The following is a 14,709-nucleotide window of genomic DNA, read 5'->3' as shown; positions in this document are numbered from 1 at the left end:
CTCTACTGTCATCACTATGGCAATAATAGTTACTATAATTTTCATTCTGCTTTTCTATACAGTGTCTACTTTGTGGAGCTCAAGGCTATGGGATTTGGGTCCCATGAAATCACGCTAGCATAAAATCATGCTTTGAAATCTTGCAAGAGTATTTTAGAAAACTGCAAAGAGAACCTATGCAACAAGATAAAAATAATTACCAATGCAGGTCATTGACTAATACAATTATTTATGCGATGCGAATAGCTTTACAGAGGCTTTCAGATACAGTGTCAGTTTGACAGTCGTTTGTTTTTCTCTCTTTTTGGATTGTTAGACCACTGCCAGTTTTTCTACCCAAGGACATGGCTTATCATTTAGGTGTAAAAATGTAAGTTAATTGCCAACCAATTCTCAGTCGTTTTCTGGTAGTTTCTCTTTATTATCCGCAATATGGACAGGAACCATGCCTTCTATTTCATTTATGCGCACTGCACTCTGCATAGAGTAAAATTTCAGTGTTATTAGCTTTCCGACAGACAGCTTTAGAGACATCTAATACTAACTCTGCGTCCGTGAATGAAGTAGGATAGGGTGCTCACCGGTGATCTCAGGGCGGGATGAAAAATATCTAAGAGGGGCCTCGAGGTTGAGAGAAAACAGTTGAACACAAAAAAGGGGGTGCAGAGAAAAAAGGTGAAAAACGAGAAAGACAAGCAAAAAAAAAACAAAGCCAGCTATTGAACGGACTAAAAAGAAAACACACACACACACACACACACACGACGGACAAAAAGGAAAGGAAAGACACACACACACACACACACACACACACACACACACACACACACACACGACAGACAAAAAGGAAAGGAAAGTCATGCACCAATGGCAGCGCAAGCTGAAAGCAAGGACGCAGGGAGGGGCGGAGACTACAGCCCCCAAAATCCCCTGCGGCGCCTCCTCCCCTGGCGTCAGTCTCCTAGGCAATCCCGGTAAACAAGATGGCGACCTCCCGGAGAGATCCCCAGTTGCCGAAGCCTTCGTGTCTCCAGGGAGGCGTGAGTAGTTCACGAACTGGAGCCCAGTCGAAACTGCTGCACTCAGAAAAGGAACGTCAGTCTTGCTGGCCTCCTTTTCCCATGGGGCAGAGACCGAAAAATACTTTCCGCAAAACCTCCTCCTACCTACTCCAGGAGCTCGATCACTGCTATCAAGAGTCGGACGTGGACAGAGATTACGAAGACCAGGAAGAGGGCGAGGGAGAAGGCGAGGGCAAAGTGGAGTTCGAGGAGTATTCAGAGTCCGAAATGCTGAATTTTGAGGTGTGCCTTCCCCCCACCCCTTACTCCCTCACTTCCTTCTCCAGCGGTCGGACCCCTCACCAGCCTGCGGCTGAGCGCATTCCCAGGGCTCCTTGCCTCCAGGAACGCCTCTTCCTTACAGCTCTGAGAGTCCCCCTCTCTCCTTCCCATTTCTGTTACCCGGTTTCCTCACCCTCTGCCTGAAATATCTTCAAGTTTATCCTTTATTTTTCGTTAGCACATTTGATTTCTTAAGAGTCAAGTTACACAGCATCGTTGAAGAAAAGTATCTATTTGTATGGGAGTTATGGCTTGACAGTGTTGTGAATAGACAGACTTCTACTTCTGCACCCCCTGCACCTTTTCCTCATGACTGTGAAATACTCCAACACTCTCCCCGATGAAGGAGTCCCTTCATCCTCCTTCCTCTAGGGAAAAAAAAAAAAAATTACCCTTTTGAAATACTCTAAGTGCTTCCTCAAAGACTAAGTGACTTGAAAGTTTTTATATATTACTTCTGCCAGGGGTATATGATGCATTATACAAACAACACACACTGCTCACTGTGAGAGTATTTCAGGATATGGGGAATGTTCCCAACATTCCCATCTGTAATGCCTCGTTGGCAGCTTGGCCTTTCACACTGATACAGATTCCCTCTTTTCTACAATACCTCTTCTAAACATGACCCAATTCCACTTCTTACACTTATTAGCATCCTGTTACTTCCTTAGCCCGTTGCCTGCCTTCTTATCCCTTTCCACTTCACATCATGTCACTTCTTTCTCTTGGCTTTCTAATATATTATTTGCTTTCTTTTTAAAAAAATTTTTTATTGGAGTAGAGTTGATTTACAATGTTGTGTTAGTTTCAGGTGTACAGCAAAGTGAATCAGTTATACATATACATATACCCACTCTTTTGATTTGCTTTCTTTTGATAAACAGTTAGGTTTTCCTCTTTGTCTTGCCTGCCAGGAAACATAACTTTTTTTCTTAATTCAGTATTTTTCTTAATTTCAGTAGTTTTTCTTTAGATTAGGTTTTTCTCTTCCCTTTCCTCCTCCTTCATAGTATAAATTGCTTCAAATTCTTTTCAGAAGTAGATATAATACAGAGAAATAGAAAGTTTCCAACATCCTGTTCTGTGATATTCTTCTGGCATCCCCTCTGCATCACTGCACCTTTTCCTAGTCACCTTTCTTTCCCCCTTGAGGCCAAACAGGTTTCTCTTTGTTATGCCTGTTCTCTTTCACCATCCCCATTCCTCATTTGTCTTATTTTTTCTTGTTCTCCCCTCTGTAACTTGCAGTGTCTTCCGTTTCTCTGATTCTGCCATTGACTACTTACATTGTGTCTCCACTTGGGTTCCCTTCTTTTGTAATGTCCTTTTGTTCACTTTCCACATTTGTCCCATTTTTTTCCGCCCTCATCCCCCATTTTGTCTTCTTCTACCTCCTTCTTCATGGCCTAGTTACACATCAGTTTTGCTTAAAGTGGACCACAGAAAATTACTACTTATTTTGTTCATCTTTTGTTGATTTACTTTGCCATGCTTAACAGTGAGTACTAGAAAACTGTAGCGATGTTTTTACAACTTTGAGGTGTTTGTATGGCTTCCACCCCAGAGGAATTAAGAAATGAATCACCAGATTATTATTCTAATTAATGCATGTTCTTCAGCTGTGGGGTTCATTAGTACCATTGTTAATCTGTCTTCAGTATGCCATTAACAAACCATAGAAGGAGGGGGTTGACTTGAACTAGTTAATCCTTTTTGGCTTGTGGGCTTTTGTGTGGGAAAAGTTTATTATTTCTTCTATTTATATTCTAAAATTAATATTTGTTTTGTGTTCTCACATTCTCTTTTACCTTTTTATAGTGTCTCTTATGTTTTGATATGCTGAATAAACCGAAAAGTTTTAAGAGGAAGCATTTGGACGTTTATGTTCAGTGATTTATTTTCCATATCCTAGCCTGATTAAGATTTATAATGCTATGATGGTCAAAATGATTATTAAGTGCCTGTAATGTAATTAGCCTCAATGAACTTGAGGGAGTTAGGGCAGACCAGCTGTTCAGAATATTGCCTTTGGAATTCAAAGATTTGTCTAAAGCCTTTTGTTTGTTGTGAGATTTTGAGCAAGTTACTCATACTCTCTGTGTCTCATCTGCACTACAGGAATTATAATACTATCTACCTCATGGAGAGCTGTGAAAATTTAATGTGATCCTATGTGTAAACTACTTAGCACAATATATTATTTATACTGTTACTAATACAAGTAATAACTTACCTGTTCTTATCTACTAACTACAGCCCATCAAGTGACTTCATTAATTTAGGCTTCATTGAACAAACATTCACAAATGATAACTATATAGGAAGTACTCTGACTATACAGGGCAGAAGAAATGTCTGGGCCTGTGATATGTTTCTGCTGCATGAAAACCACTGTTTGCCAGTAACTTTATGTGGATGATAATGCCTGCTCATTGGATAGTTATGAACATCAAATTTAATGGGAAAGTCTATGTTAAAGTTCTTAACCCAGTGTCTGATGCAGTGCAGGCTCTCAAAAAATTAGAGATGTAATACATAATAGCTACAGTAATGATAGAAAAAGATGAGAGTGTGACGGAAGACATACATGGTCCCAGCTCTCAAGGTGAGATAAGAGTGAGTGTTCATCCTATGAAGAGATGTGTACAGATGATAGCCAGGTTGCAGGGATGGCGGAAGACTTGAAGGGAAGTAAACCCTTACTTGGGTGCAGAGGTGGTATGTGGGCAGGCAGATGGCAGCTTTTCCAAGTGGTGGGTTTTAGGTGAGAGCAGAAAGGCAGATGAGGTGGGGGCCAGATTGTGGAGAGCTCTGTGCTGTTGTAGGGACTGTGGACTTGACTCTAAGCAGCAGGGAACTGCTCTTGGGGCCGAGGGAGATTAGATAAGCAGATGGTAAGCCTGGAGGCAGGGAGATCAGTGCAAAGAGGAGCAGTATCTATGGGAAAGAGACAAGAGTCTGGATTAAGGCAACGGGAATGGAAAGGAAGCTAGAGAGAAATACGTATTTAAAATATTTAAGATGAAACACTTACTAATTGAATATTGGAAGTCTAGGGTGACTGCTAGGTCCGTGGCGTGTTCTGGGGGGAATATTGGCGCCACTAACCACCGTGGGAAACAGGGACAGGTGGAGCTGTGCATTCAAGAGCTGGGTATGTGAATCGTAGGCCTCTGGAAATCAGGAGAGGAGGGCTCAGGGTCAGAGACCTGGAAATCATCAGCATTGGAGTCTGTGAGATCATCCAGGAAGAGAAGAAAGAAGAGAAGGAGAGGGCCAAGAAAAAAACCCTGGGGGTACAGGTATTTCAGAGGCAGGCAGATGAAGAGGATTCAGGGGAAGAAACTGGAAAAGACTGATAAGAGAAAAAGGAGAAGGAAGAGAGCTGAACAGGAGGGAAGCCAGGGCAAGAAAGGGTGTTGAGAACATTGGAGTGGGTTATACCACCAAGAGGTTAAGTGGGAAGAGGCCCAAAAAGGGCTCATTAGGGACTTCCCTGGTGGTCCAGTGGTTACGACTTCGCCTTCCAATGCAGGGGGTGCGGGTTCCATCCCTGGTCAGGGAGCTAAGACCCACATCCCTCGCGGCCAAAAAACCAAAACAGAAACAATATTGTAACAAATTCAATAAAAACTTTAAAAATGGTCCACATCAAAAAAAAAATCTTTAAAAAAATAAAATAAACCCAACAAATTATTAAGCCTCAAATAAATATTTCTTAAAAAAAAAAAAAAGGGTTCATTAGCTTTGCCTATTTGACAGTCATTGGAGACCTTGGCCCATGTGGATTTTGTGATGTGAAGGCAGCGGCCTAAGTGAAGCAAGTTGAGGCGTGAATGGAAGGTGAACAAGGGGGAAACTAGCTTGACTATTAAGGGAAAACTATAGCTATAGCTAAAGGAACATGCAGGACTGAAGAGAGCCCTTGTAGGACAGAAGGGACTCACATGCTCGTAGCACTGGAGAAGTGACAGCTTGGAGAATGACAGTGGAGAGTGACTGGTTGAAACCACAGGCAAAAGAGGGCAACATTGATGGTCCCTGAACACGGTCTCTGGGGAAACAGAGGGTGCTGGACCCTGAGTGTGGAGAAGGAGCCGACCTCCTCTGAGACCCCAGCAGGAAGCATCAGGACAGGTGCCCGATGTGGAGGGGCTGATGTCTGATCATTCCTACTTTGCCTCAGAAGTGGAAGAGAAGGACTGAGAGGGTCCCCTGCTGAGAGTGAGGACAAAGGAGTGGAGGCATCTGACAGCTTGAGGAGAGGGCTCAATGGCTGTGTTGAAAAACAGATGTCCACCTACTGTAAATAAGGGATTCTGTCGTTTCTTGTTTCCAGGAAATGGAGGGGGTGGGCCACATGGAAAGTTTGGGAGGGAAGGTAACACTCTCTCACCTCTATTCCTTCCCAGGCCTACTATAAAAATTGCAACTTTGTTTAGAAAAGTAGATCTCTTTCCTGTGAACAGGTTGATTGGTATGGATGAATGAAACATTAAGATGTAGAATTTCTGAATTCACCAATTTGTGCTAACAGCTGCCATTTATTGGGGACACTTGCTGTGTTCTAGGCACCACGCGAAGAGCTTTATGTTCACAATTATTTTTCATTCTCTCCAAAACCTTAAGAAAAAGTAATAGCATATCCTATTTATAGATGAAAAATTATGAGTCTCAGAGAAAACTTTATCTCCCAAAGTCATATGTCCAAAATGGCAGATCTGGGGTTCAAACCAGCTGTGCAGTATCTCCGTGTGAGTGATATTTGCTTCTCTGGGATAGTGGAAATTGGAGAGGAAAGAATACTCTTTACAGTAGTACAAGCCTGCATACTTATGTCCTTAGTACGAGAAGCCTGAGCAGCATCATTGGTTCTTGAGTTAATATAGAAGACCTGAAAGAGTATTTTGCCATCATAGTCCATATACCAGTTACACTGGTTAGTAATATTGGCGTGACTGATGTGGTTACTTGTATTTTGTGTCCTCATGCTGATGTTAATGTGTTGGTCATAATGGAGCTGAAGGCAGCACAAACACAGCACTAGTCCATCTATTATCTGTTCTATCTGTCATTATTGGGGGAGGGGTGTGTTGGGCCACCACTGGTCCATGGTGTCTATACACTAAGGGCCAACCTCCTTCTACAAACGATATTACCCTTTTAATTAATCTTGTAAATTGTATGAATCCAGCAAAATTAGCCAGTACAAAGGGAACGGAGGACCTGTTTTCTCCAACAAGAATACCAGATGTAGAGAAGTAATTGCCTTAATTTGATGTAACCATCCTTTGGGTTGTGGACAAGCAGTCCAGTGTAGTGGTTAGAGCCGCCCTGGAGTCAGACAGATTCGGATTTGTATTCTGGCTCTGTCACGTACTAGCTATGTGGTTTCAGGCAAGTTAACTTCTGTGAGCTTTAGTTTCTTCCTTTGTAAAATGGAGCTAAGCGTACCTCCCTCAGGACTGTCAGGAGGATTAAATGAGTGGACCCATTGAGAGCTCTTAGCACAGTGACCAGAACAGAAGCACTAAATCAACGGTAGCTATCATCACTAATATTGATGCTTCTGCTGCTACTGTGTTAATTCTGCTTTGAATACCTAACACAAGCAACCACCTGCAAGTTCAGCAGCAGTACATTGATTTGATCGATATTTTCTTAATCATATGTAATATGTATGGGTCTTCAACACAGTTGTTTTTTTTTTAATTACCATTTCCTTTATTTATTTATTTATTTATTTATGGCTGTGTTGGGTCTTCGTTGCTGTGCACAAGCTTCCTCTAGTTGCGGCGAGAGGGGCTACTCTTCATTGCAGTGCACGGGCTTCTCATTGCAATGGCTTCTCTTGTTGTGGAGCATGGGCTCTAGGCGCATGGACTTCAGTAGTTGTGGCACCGCGGGCTCAGTAGTTGTGGCTTGCAGGCTCTAGAGCACAGGCTCAGTAGTTGTGGCGCATGGGCTTAGTTGCTCTGCAGCATGTGGGATCTTCCCAGACCAGGGATCGAACCCGTGTCCCCTGCATTGGCAGGTGGATTCTTAACCACTGTGCCACCAGGGAAGTCCCAACAACACAGTTTTCTTTGGGGCCGGTAAATTTTGGAAGGCTCAGCTCCCAGATATGTAATATAGTAAATAAGTGCTGGAAATGATGAGGTGGCTTACTTCTTTTCTAATGGAAGTCCTTTCTTTGTCCACCTCTCTGTTTTTTTTGCAGGGAGAATTTGATGGGGTCCTGAGAGAGGAGGTCGTGGCTGAGAAACTCTACGAACTGGGGCGCTCAGGCTCTGGGACTGAGCAGGTCTACCTCAGTGTGACTTTATCAGTGAGTATGAGAAGGTCACCATTGGCTGGCTACATCTTGACACTGGTGGGACCACGTCCATTTTCTCTGGTACTCATAGCTTTTTTGGTGGCCCCCAAATCTCAGAGTCTTGCATGTGATGGAGAATGCCAATGAGTTATTTATGTTTGACATCAAAGAGCCCTGGCCAGTCCAATAATCAGCCTCCTTGCCCCCCGCCAAGTTCCTTTGTTTTCATTTCCTTCACAGTCTGTTTCTTTCATCTTAAGCGGTCTGTTTTATAGTAATCAATGCTTTCCTTCCAGGAGGTTGAATTTGATTCTGTAAAACCAATCAAAAACTCTTTAAGAATTTTCTTTCTGATCAGTGCCAGGACTACAATTTATATCTGAATCCAAGGGAACAAAATATTTTTGTATTGACTTTTTTCCCCCTAAGTTTGTCAAGAAATCAGTAGCTGTGAGCTATAGCTCACTTTCTAAAAGGTACCTATTATGAAAGAGAAAAATGTATTGTTATTCATCAGTTTTCAAGATTTCGATACCAGCACAGAATCTTTTTTTTGTATGTATGTATTTATTTATTAATATTATCTTTTTTGTTTACATTTATATATGACATGAAGTTGAAAACACTTATATTTTCCAAATTATTCTGAAATGTTTCTCTTTAGTTCTCTTTAACTAAAATATGGTATATTGATATATTCTTTACTGTAGGTTTCTTTTTTTTTTGGATCCTTTTTTTTTTTAAATTTATTTTTGGCTGCATTGGGTCTTCGTTGCTGCGCGCGGGCTTTCTAGTTGCGGCGAATGGGGGCTACTCTTTGCCGCGGTGCATGGGCTTCTCAATGCAGTGGCTTCTCTTGTTGCAGAGCATGGGTTATAGGCACACGGGCTTCAGTAGTTGTGGCACGCGGGCTCTAGAGCGCAGGATCAGTAGTTGTGATGCATGGGCTTAGTTACTCTGCAGCATGTGGGATCTTCCTGGACCAGGGATCGAACCCGCGTCCCCCGCATTGGCAGACGGATTCTTAACCACTCTGCCACCAGGCAAGTCCCTGTTTGGATCCTTTTTTGATTAAACCAGTGGCAAAAGGATATTTGCAAGTATAGTGGTATTTTATTGCGGTACCTTTTTGTATATTATTGGCCATTTAGATTTGCTAAATGCCTGTTGTAGTCTATTGCCCATATATTCATTGGATTGTCCATCTTCATTAATTTGTGGATATATATTCTGGATACGTATCCTTTGTCAGATGTATGCATTATCTTCTCCCAGTGGCTTGGTTTTTGACTCTCTTAGTATCTCTTAATGAACAGAATTTCTTAAATTTCAGTGACATCAATATTTTTTTTTTATGATTAGTGCTTTCTATGTCCAATTTTTAAAACCTTTGCCTATAGAAGTATCATAAATATATTTCCCTTTAGTTTCTTCTAGAGGCCTTAATGTTTTATCTTCCACACTTAAGTGTATTATCAATTTTGAATTTTTTTTAACATCTTTATTGGAGTATAATTGCTTTACAATGGTGTGTTAGTTTCTGCTTTATAACAAAGTGAATCAGCTATACATATACATAGGTACCCATATCTCTTCCCTCTTGCGTCTCCCTCCCTCCCACCTTCCCTATCCCACCCCTCTAGGTGGTCACAAACCACGGAGCTGATCTCCCTGTGCTATGCGGCTGCTTCCCACTAGCTATCTATTTTACGTTTGGTAGTGTATATATGTCCATGCCACTCTCTCACTTTGTCACAGCTTACCCTTCCCCCTCCCCATATCCTCAAATCCATTCTCTAGTAGGTCCAGCACAGAATCTTGACTCTAAATTTATCATAAGAGAAGCTGTAAGAGCAGAGTACTCAGAGTATTTCAGTTTCTTTCCTCATTTTGTTTCTTTATAGTCCTAGAAAAATAATTTATTTTTTTTTGCTTTCTTGTATTGTAAAGCATTAACTACTCCTTGGAGGTCCACAGAGTAAATGCAGATATGTAGGTGAAAAAAGCACACTGAAATTTTGCTACAGCACCCTAATTTGCCTCAAGCATATATAATTCATAGCGAGGCTGTTTTATCTTGGATTTGAACTAGTAAACTGTCCAAAAAAACGTTAAACCCTTTTTACCCATGCTGGTTTCATGGCATGTCCTTTGAGAACAACATACGAAGGCTCTAATCTTTTACTATTTTCACTTTACAGCATTTTATGGATGACTCGGCCAGTCAGGAAGTAATGTACAGGGAGCACCCTGTGTGCATTGCGCTATGTTAGGCTTTGGAATGGAAGATAATTCCAGTAGCGGTACATCTGTAGACAAGTCCTTTTCAATCAATACTCTACGTATATACGTAGTGCTACGCCTTAAATTGATCTACAAAAAAGCACAATCCTTGAAATCTTATTTCAGCTAGATGGACCGAAGCTTCTTACTTTGCCACTGACCTCCTTACATTTGAGATATTACATGTTGAATTACTTTGCCCTAGTAACCTGTCTTACTGAATACACTTTCTTAGGGTTGGCCAGGTTAGTGATTTTTCCCGCCTTATGTCTTACTTACGTTACACATAATTTTTTAACTTTCTCTGATTACTTCTGTACACAGTTTCTCTCCTACCCAAAGTCTTAAGTTTCTTAAAGGCAAAATATAGCTCTAGTCCAACATTGTACGTGTTTCTCATCATGCCAAGCTTAATGCCTTGTATGTAGTAGGTCATCAGTAATTTACTTATTACTGTTCTAGAGGCCTTTATTAAAATTCTTATCATTCTTATATTTGAGAACTTGCTTATCATGACACTTTATTGGTTGGCTTTTTCTGACTCTGACATCACAACATAAACCAGTGACATGAGTCTTTGTTCTAAGGGACCAAATTCCCCTCCAACCCCTCGTGATGTTCACTAGATGCAAGATGTCATGGAAGGGATCTCGGACAAAGATTCAGGAGACTTGGAGCTGCTTTTGTATTGCTAACTTGCTGAGTGATTTTAGGCTATTTATGTACCTCTTTGTACCTCACATACCTCATCCCTACACTGGGGATAATCTGCTCTACAGATCTCACAGGTTGGTTTGATCAGATGAGATTATTGGGAGAGAGCTTTGAAGCCTGAGGAAGCGTAAGAAGTATTGTTATTAATGATCACTCGATTAGGTGTGAGCTCTTCTAACATTTCATTTGAATTCTAGGCATTTGCTTTTTCTTTTCTTCTACTAGATAAAGGCTTTGGCTTTATCGCTTTTATGTGTGTGTGTGTTTTTAAATATAAAACTCTGTTCTAAAGGTCTTCATGAACACTGCTTTAATTTGCCTTTTCATGCTGTATATGTTCTTGCTAACAACACTAATTTTCCAAGCTATTATTTCCTTCAGAAGAATGCATTTTTTGATGGGTTTTGTAGTCTGTTTTGAGACCCTATTGGTAGTAGGCTTCAGATTTTATTCTCTCACTTCTACTGTACTTTCAAAGGAAATTCTGGATTTCTTTCTGTCAACTTCTATTTCCAGATGTCTTGAGAAGCCTGAGTACTCATCTGTTAAAGCAACATTAAATCTTTTACCTTTTATTTTCTCAGGATCTTGATTTAATTGACATTAGCATCCTCTGTGGATACATTCACCTGCAGAAGTTGGATCTTTCAGTAAATAAAATTGAAGGTATGTAATCGTCATTCTAGTAAGTCAGTGGATTGCTGAATTATTTCAAAATTTAAGCTTTGCAGAATGTAATATACTTTAATACTACCAAACTTGATATAAGTACTATTGTGGATCACTTTACACATTGATCCTCTGTCTTCCATGGAAAAAAAGCACCTATAACTGATGAGAAAAGAAAACGGCAGAGGTCAGCAAACATGCTACATTATGCGATGGTTGAGACCCACTCAGTGATATTAAAGAGCATCAGATGGAATGTTTGCTTTGCTTTTTCCTTTCAAGAGATGGATCCTTACTTCTTTAATGCCTCCTGAATATTTGATGATTCCCATTTCCTTCCCTCTTTTAGTTTATTCAGTGTAGATGAATTAGTTCTTTTTTCCCCCTTTAATGGATGCTTTTCTTAATTTTGTATTTGCATCTACATCTTAATCCTGGCTAGCTGCTTCTGTTCTTATTTGAACACCAGGGATTCAGAAGTTTATTTTTTCCCCCTCTCTTTGCTGTCTCCATATAGTTAGTGGGTTCTTACAAGTCTAACTCTGCCATTTGTAGTTCCATATAAGGTATCTGTTGTGACACCTTGCTCACATTGAATGAAATTAGTCACATTTTCTTCAAAGCTTGATCCTTGTTTCTAATTTTCTGACCCTATTTGAAATTTCTGACCTGCTTCTTTCTTCAATGATCACCTTTCTGTTCACTTTAGCTTTTTTAAAGACGATTTAGTCTTGCTGATATGGTCTTCTCTGATTCATTTTCTGATTTCTTCCTCCCATCTGGCTGCAATAATTAAAATTCACTCTTTTCAATGGCTAAGAAGCATTCTAGCATATTTTAATTCTTAAAATGCTACTGTTTTGAAAGGCTTTTTATTAATTTTTTTCTAGTTTCATAAAACTTTTTTACGGAAAATTACAAACGTGCACAAGTAGAGAGGTTTGTGATGAATATTCAGGTTCAACCATTATCAGCCCATGGCCTATCTTGCCTCATCCATCCTTCCCAGGGTTATTTAAGGCAAATGCCAGGTATGTTATCATCGGAAAGAATTTTTAGTGTTACTGGCAGGTGCTCTCCCCACACCCCATACCTCCAAGATTGGTTTCATTTACTGGTTAAGGGATTGCAGGGTTGGGGAGACTCCAGCAATCTTTTGTGCTCGGCAAAGGGGAAAGAGATGTGGCTTCATTACCCTTGCCCCTTGAGCAAGCAGTCCCCGGTAGCAAATGAAGCTTTCCTCTTCAGATCAGTCTCCTTCAGTCTTTTATGTCCCCCTTTATTAACTCATCAAGTGTTCGAGAACTTATTGCGTGTAAGACACAGTATATATATTTTTCTTTTCAAGAGAACAGCTTTATTGATGACCTGATATGGACCAGATTTCAACTTGCGTGAGAATCACCTGGAGGGGACCTGTTAAAACGTAGATGCCTGTGCCCCACCCTCAGACTTCTTGATTCCGTAGATCTGGGGTGGGACTTGAAAATTTGCATTTCTGATTAGTTTCCCTGGAAGCCAGTACAGGACCACACTTTGAGAACCACAGTTGTAGACATGAGGAGCTCCTGCCATCTGGTGGACAAGGAGGTCACTACACCGAGTAGGGAGAGTTAGAAGCCCAGCAACCCAGAAGGTGGATTTTTCCTATCAAAGTGATTCGAAATCATTGAGCATCTACAAAGCGTGAAATGTACTCACCATCCAAGTGGTAGCTGCTGCTTTTGCTTCAAGACAGAGCTCCATGGTACAGCACTTACCTGCCCACAGAAAGATCAGCTCCAAGGGGATATGGGGGCCCGTGGAAATTAAGAGGGTTGAGATCACCGTTGACAGATATGGAGCTGAGCTCAGATGGGACAAATAGGCAAAACTTGTAAAGCAATTACAGTTTCTTCTTAGCTTTCCTCTCACAGGCAGTCTTTCTGGATTTGCTCATGAATTCCCACCAAAGTGTTGATGTCTCAGTGTTCTGTCCCTCCTAGAACAATTTCATAAAAAAGACAGGCTAAAGAAGGCTGTGGTTTAGACCAGAGAAATAAAGTAGAAATTGGTGGAGATCTTCTGGCTTCCGGGACCCTGAGAAGGAAAGCTGTTGCGGGGATGGGGTCAGGGGACCCTCACCTTTCTGGTTCTACCTACTCCAGGGCAGGGCCCCAGTACTCAGCTGTGCTTCCTTCTCCTGGCCTGGGGGTGACTTTGTCACCTGGTGAAGAGTAGAAGCACTTTGCTGGGCTTCAGGTGTGGAGGCTCTGTTCTCGTCCAGAGGCCATCTTCTGAGGGGCTTTGATCGCTGGTTGTGTGATCTAGAGTTAAAAGATGGGTGGAGAAGGCAAGTTACATTACAGGTAGCGACAGGGCTGTAAATCCTTGTCATGTGATTCTTCCTGAGCCTTTCCCTAATCCTCCTGCTGTCCCAAAGTCCATCTGCTGTAAAGTCGCAGGACAAAGCAACATAATGCTTCACTATTTTTATGTCGTGTATATAATTTCATTAGAGGTGAGTATCAGCACGGTAGTCCTTCACTTAGTATTCTAGGTTCAGAATATTGGCTTGGGATAAAATGCAAAACTCAGACATACTTCTTAAGCAGCCCAAAATCAAAGTAAAATAATAGCAATAATTTAAATCATTTCAAATAATTAATGAGATTTAAGATTCAGTCCATCTAAAGCAAAATTTAATTTATAACAAAGAACGAATTGTGGCATTTTTAGTCTTTCTGAAAACACCTAATGCAGTTATTTAGGGGCTACTTATCAAGAGGATTATCTCAGGCTTTAGTTCTTCCAAGGCTGGCATCTTTTTTTTTTTAATATCTTTATTGGAGTATAATTGCTTTACAATGGTGTGTTAGTTTCTGCTTTATAACAAAGTGAATCAACTATACATACACATATATCCCCATATCTCCTCCCTCTTCCGTCTTCCTCCCAAGTTTCTGCTTTATAACAAAGTGAATCAACTATACATACACATATATCCCCATATCTCCTCCCTCTTGCGTCTTCCTCCCACCCTCCCTATCCCACCCCTCTAGGTTGTCACAAAGCACCGAGCTGATCTCCCTGTGCTATGCGGCTGCTTCCCATTAGCTATCTGTTTTACATTTGGTAGTATATATAAGTCAATGCCACTCTCTCACTTTGTCCCAGCTTCCCCTTCCCACTCCCCATGTCCTCAAGTCCATTCCCTACATCTGAATCATTATCCCTGTCCTACCCCTAGGTTCTCAATAACCTTTTTTTTTTATATATATTCCATATATATGTGTTAGCATATGGTATTTGTTTTTCTCTTTCTGACTTACTTCACTCTGTATGACAGACTCTAGATCCATCCACCTCACTACAAATAACTCAATTTCGTTTCTTTTTAGG

General features: G+C 41.0%; 1 protein-coding gene across 1 annotated transcript in view; it reads left to right on the top strand.

Moving 5' to 3' along the window:
- Positions 1 to 983: 983 nt before the first annotated feature.
- The window catches only part of LRGUK (leucine rich repeats and guanylate kinase domain containing), a 92,965-nt gene continuing 79,239 nt past the window's right edge, over positions 984 to 14,709 (top strand). The window contains 3 exon segments of the mRNA XM_055084828.1: positions 984 to 1,304; positions 7,567 to 7,674; positions 11,244 to 11,325. Coding sequence (XP_054940803.1) covers positions 984 to 1,304; positions 7,567 to 7,674; positions 11,244 to 11,325 — 511 coding nt within the window.

Source organism: Physeter macrocephalus, chromosome 5 (assembly GCF_002837175.3).
Source record: "Physeter macrocephalus isolate SW-GA chromosome 5, ASM283717v5, whole genome shotgun sequence".
Taxonomy (NCBI): domain Eukaryota; kingdom Metazoa; phylum Chordata; class Mammalia; order Artiodactyla; family Physeteridae; genus Physeter; species Physeter macrocephalus.
Note: the sequence above shows the minus strand (reverse complement) of the source record. Positions and strands in the feature narration are given on the sequence as shown.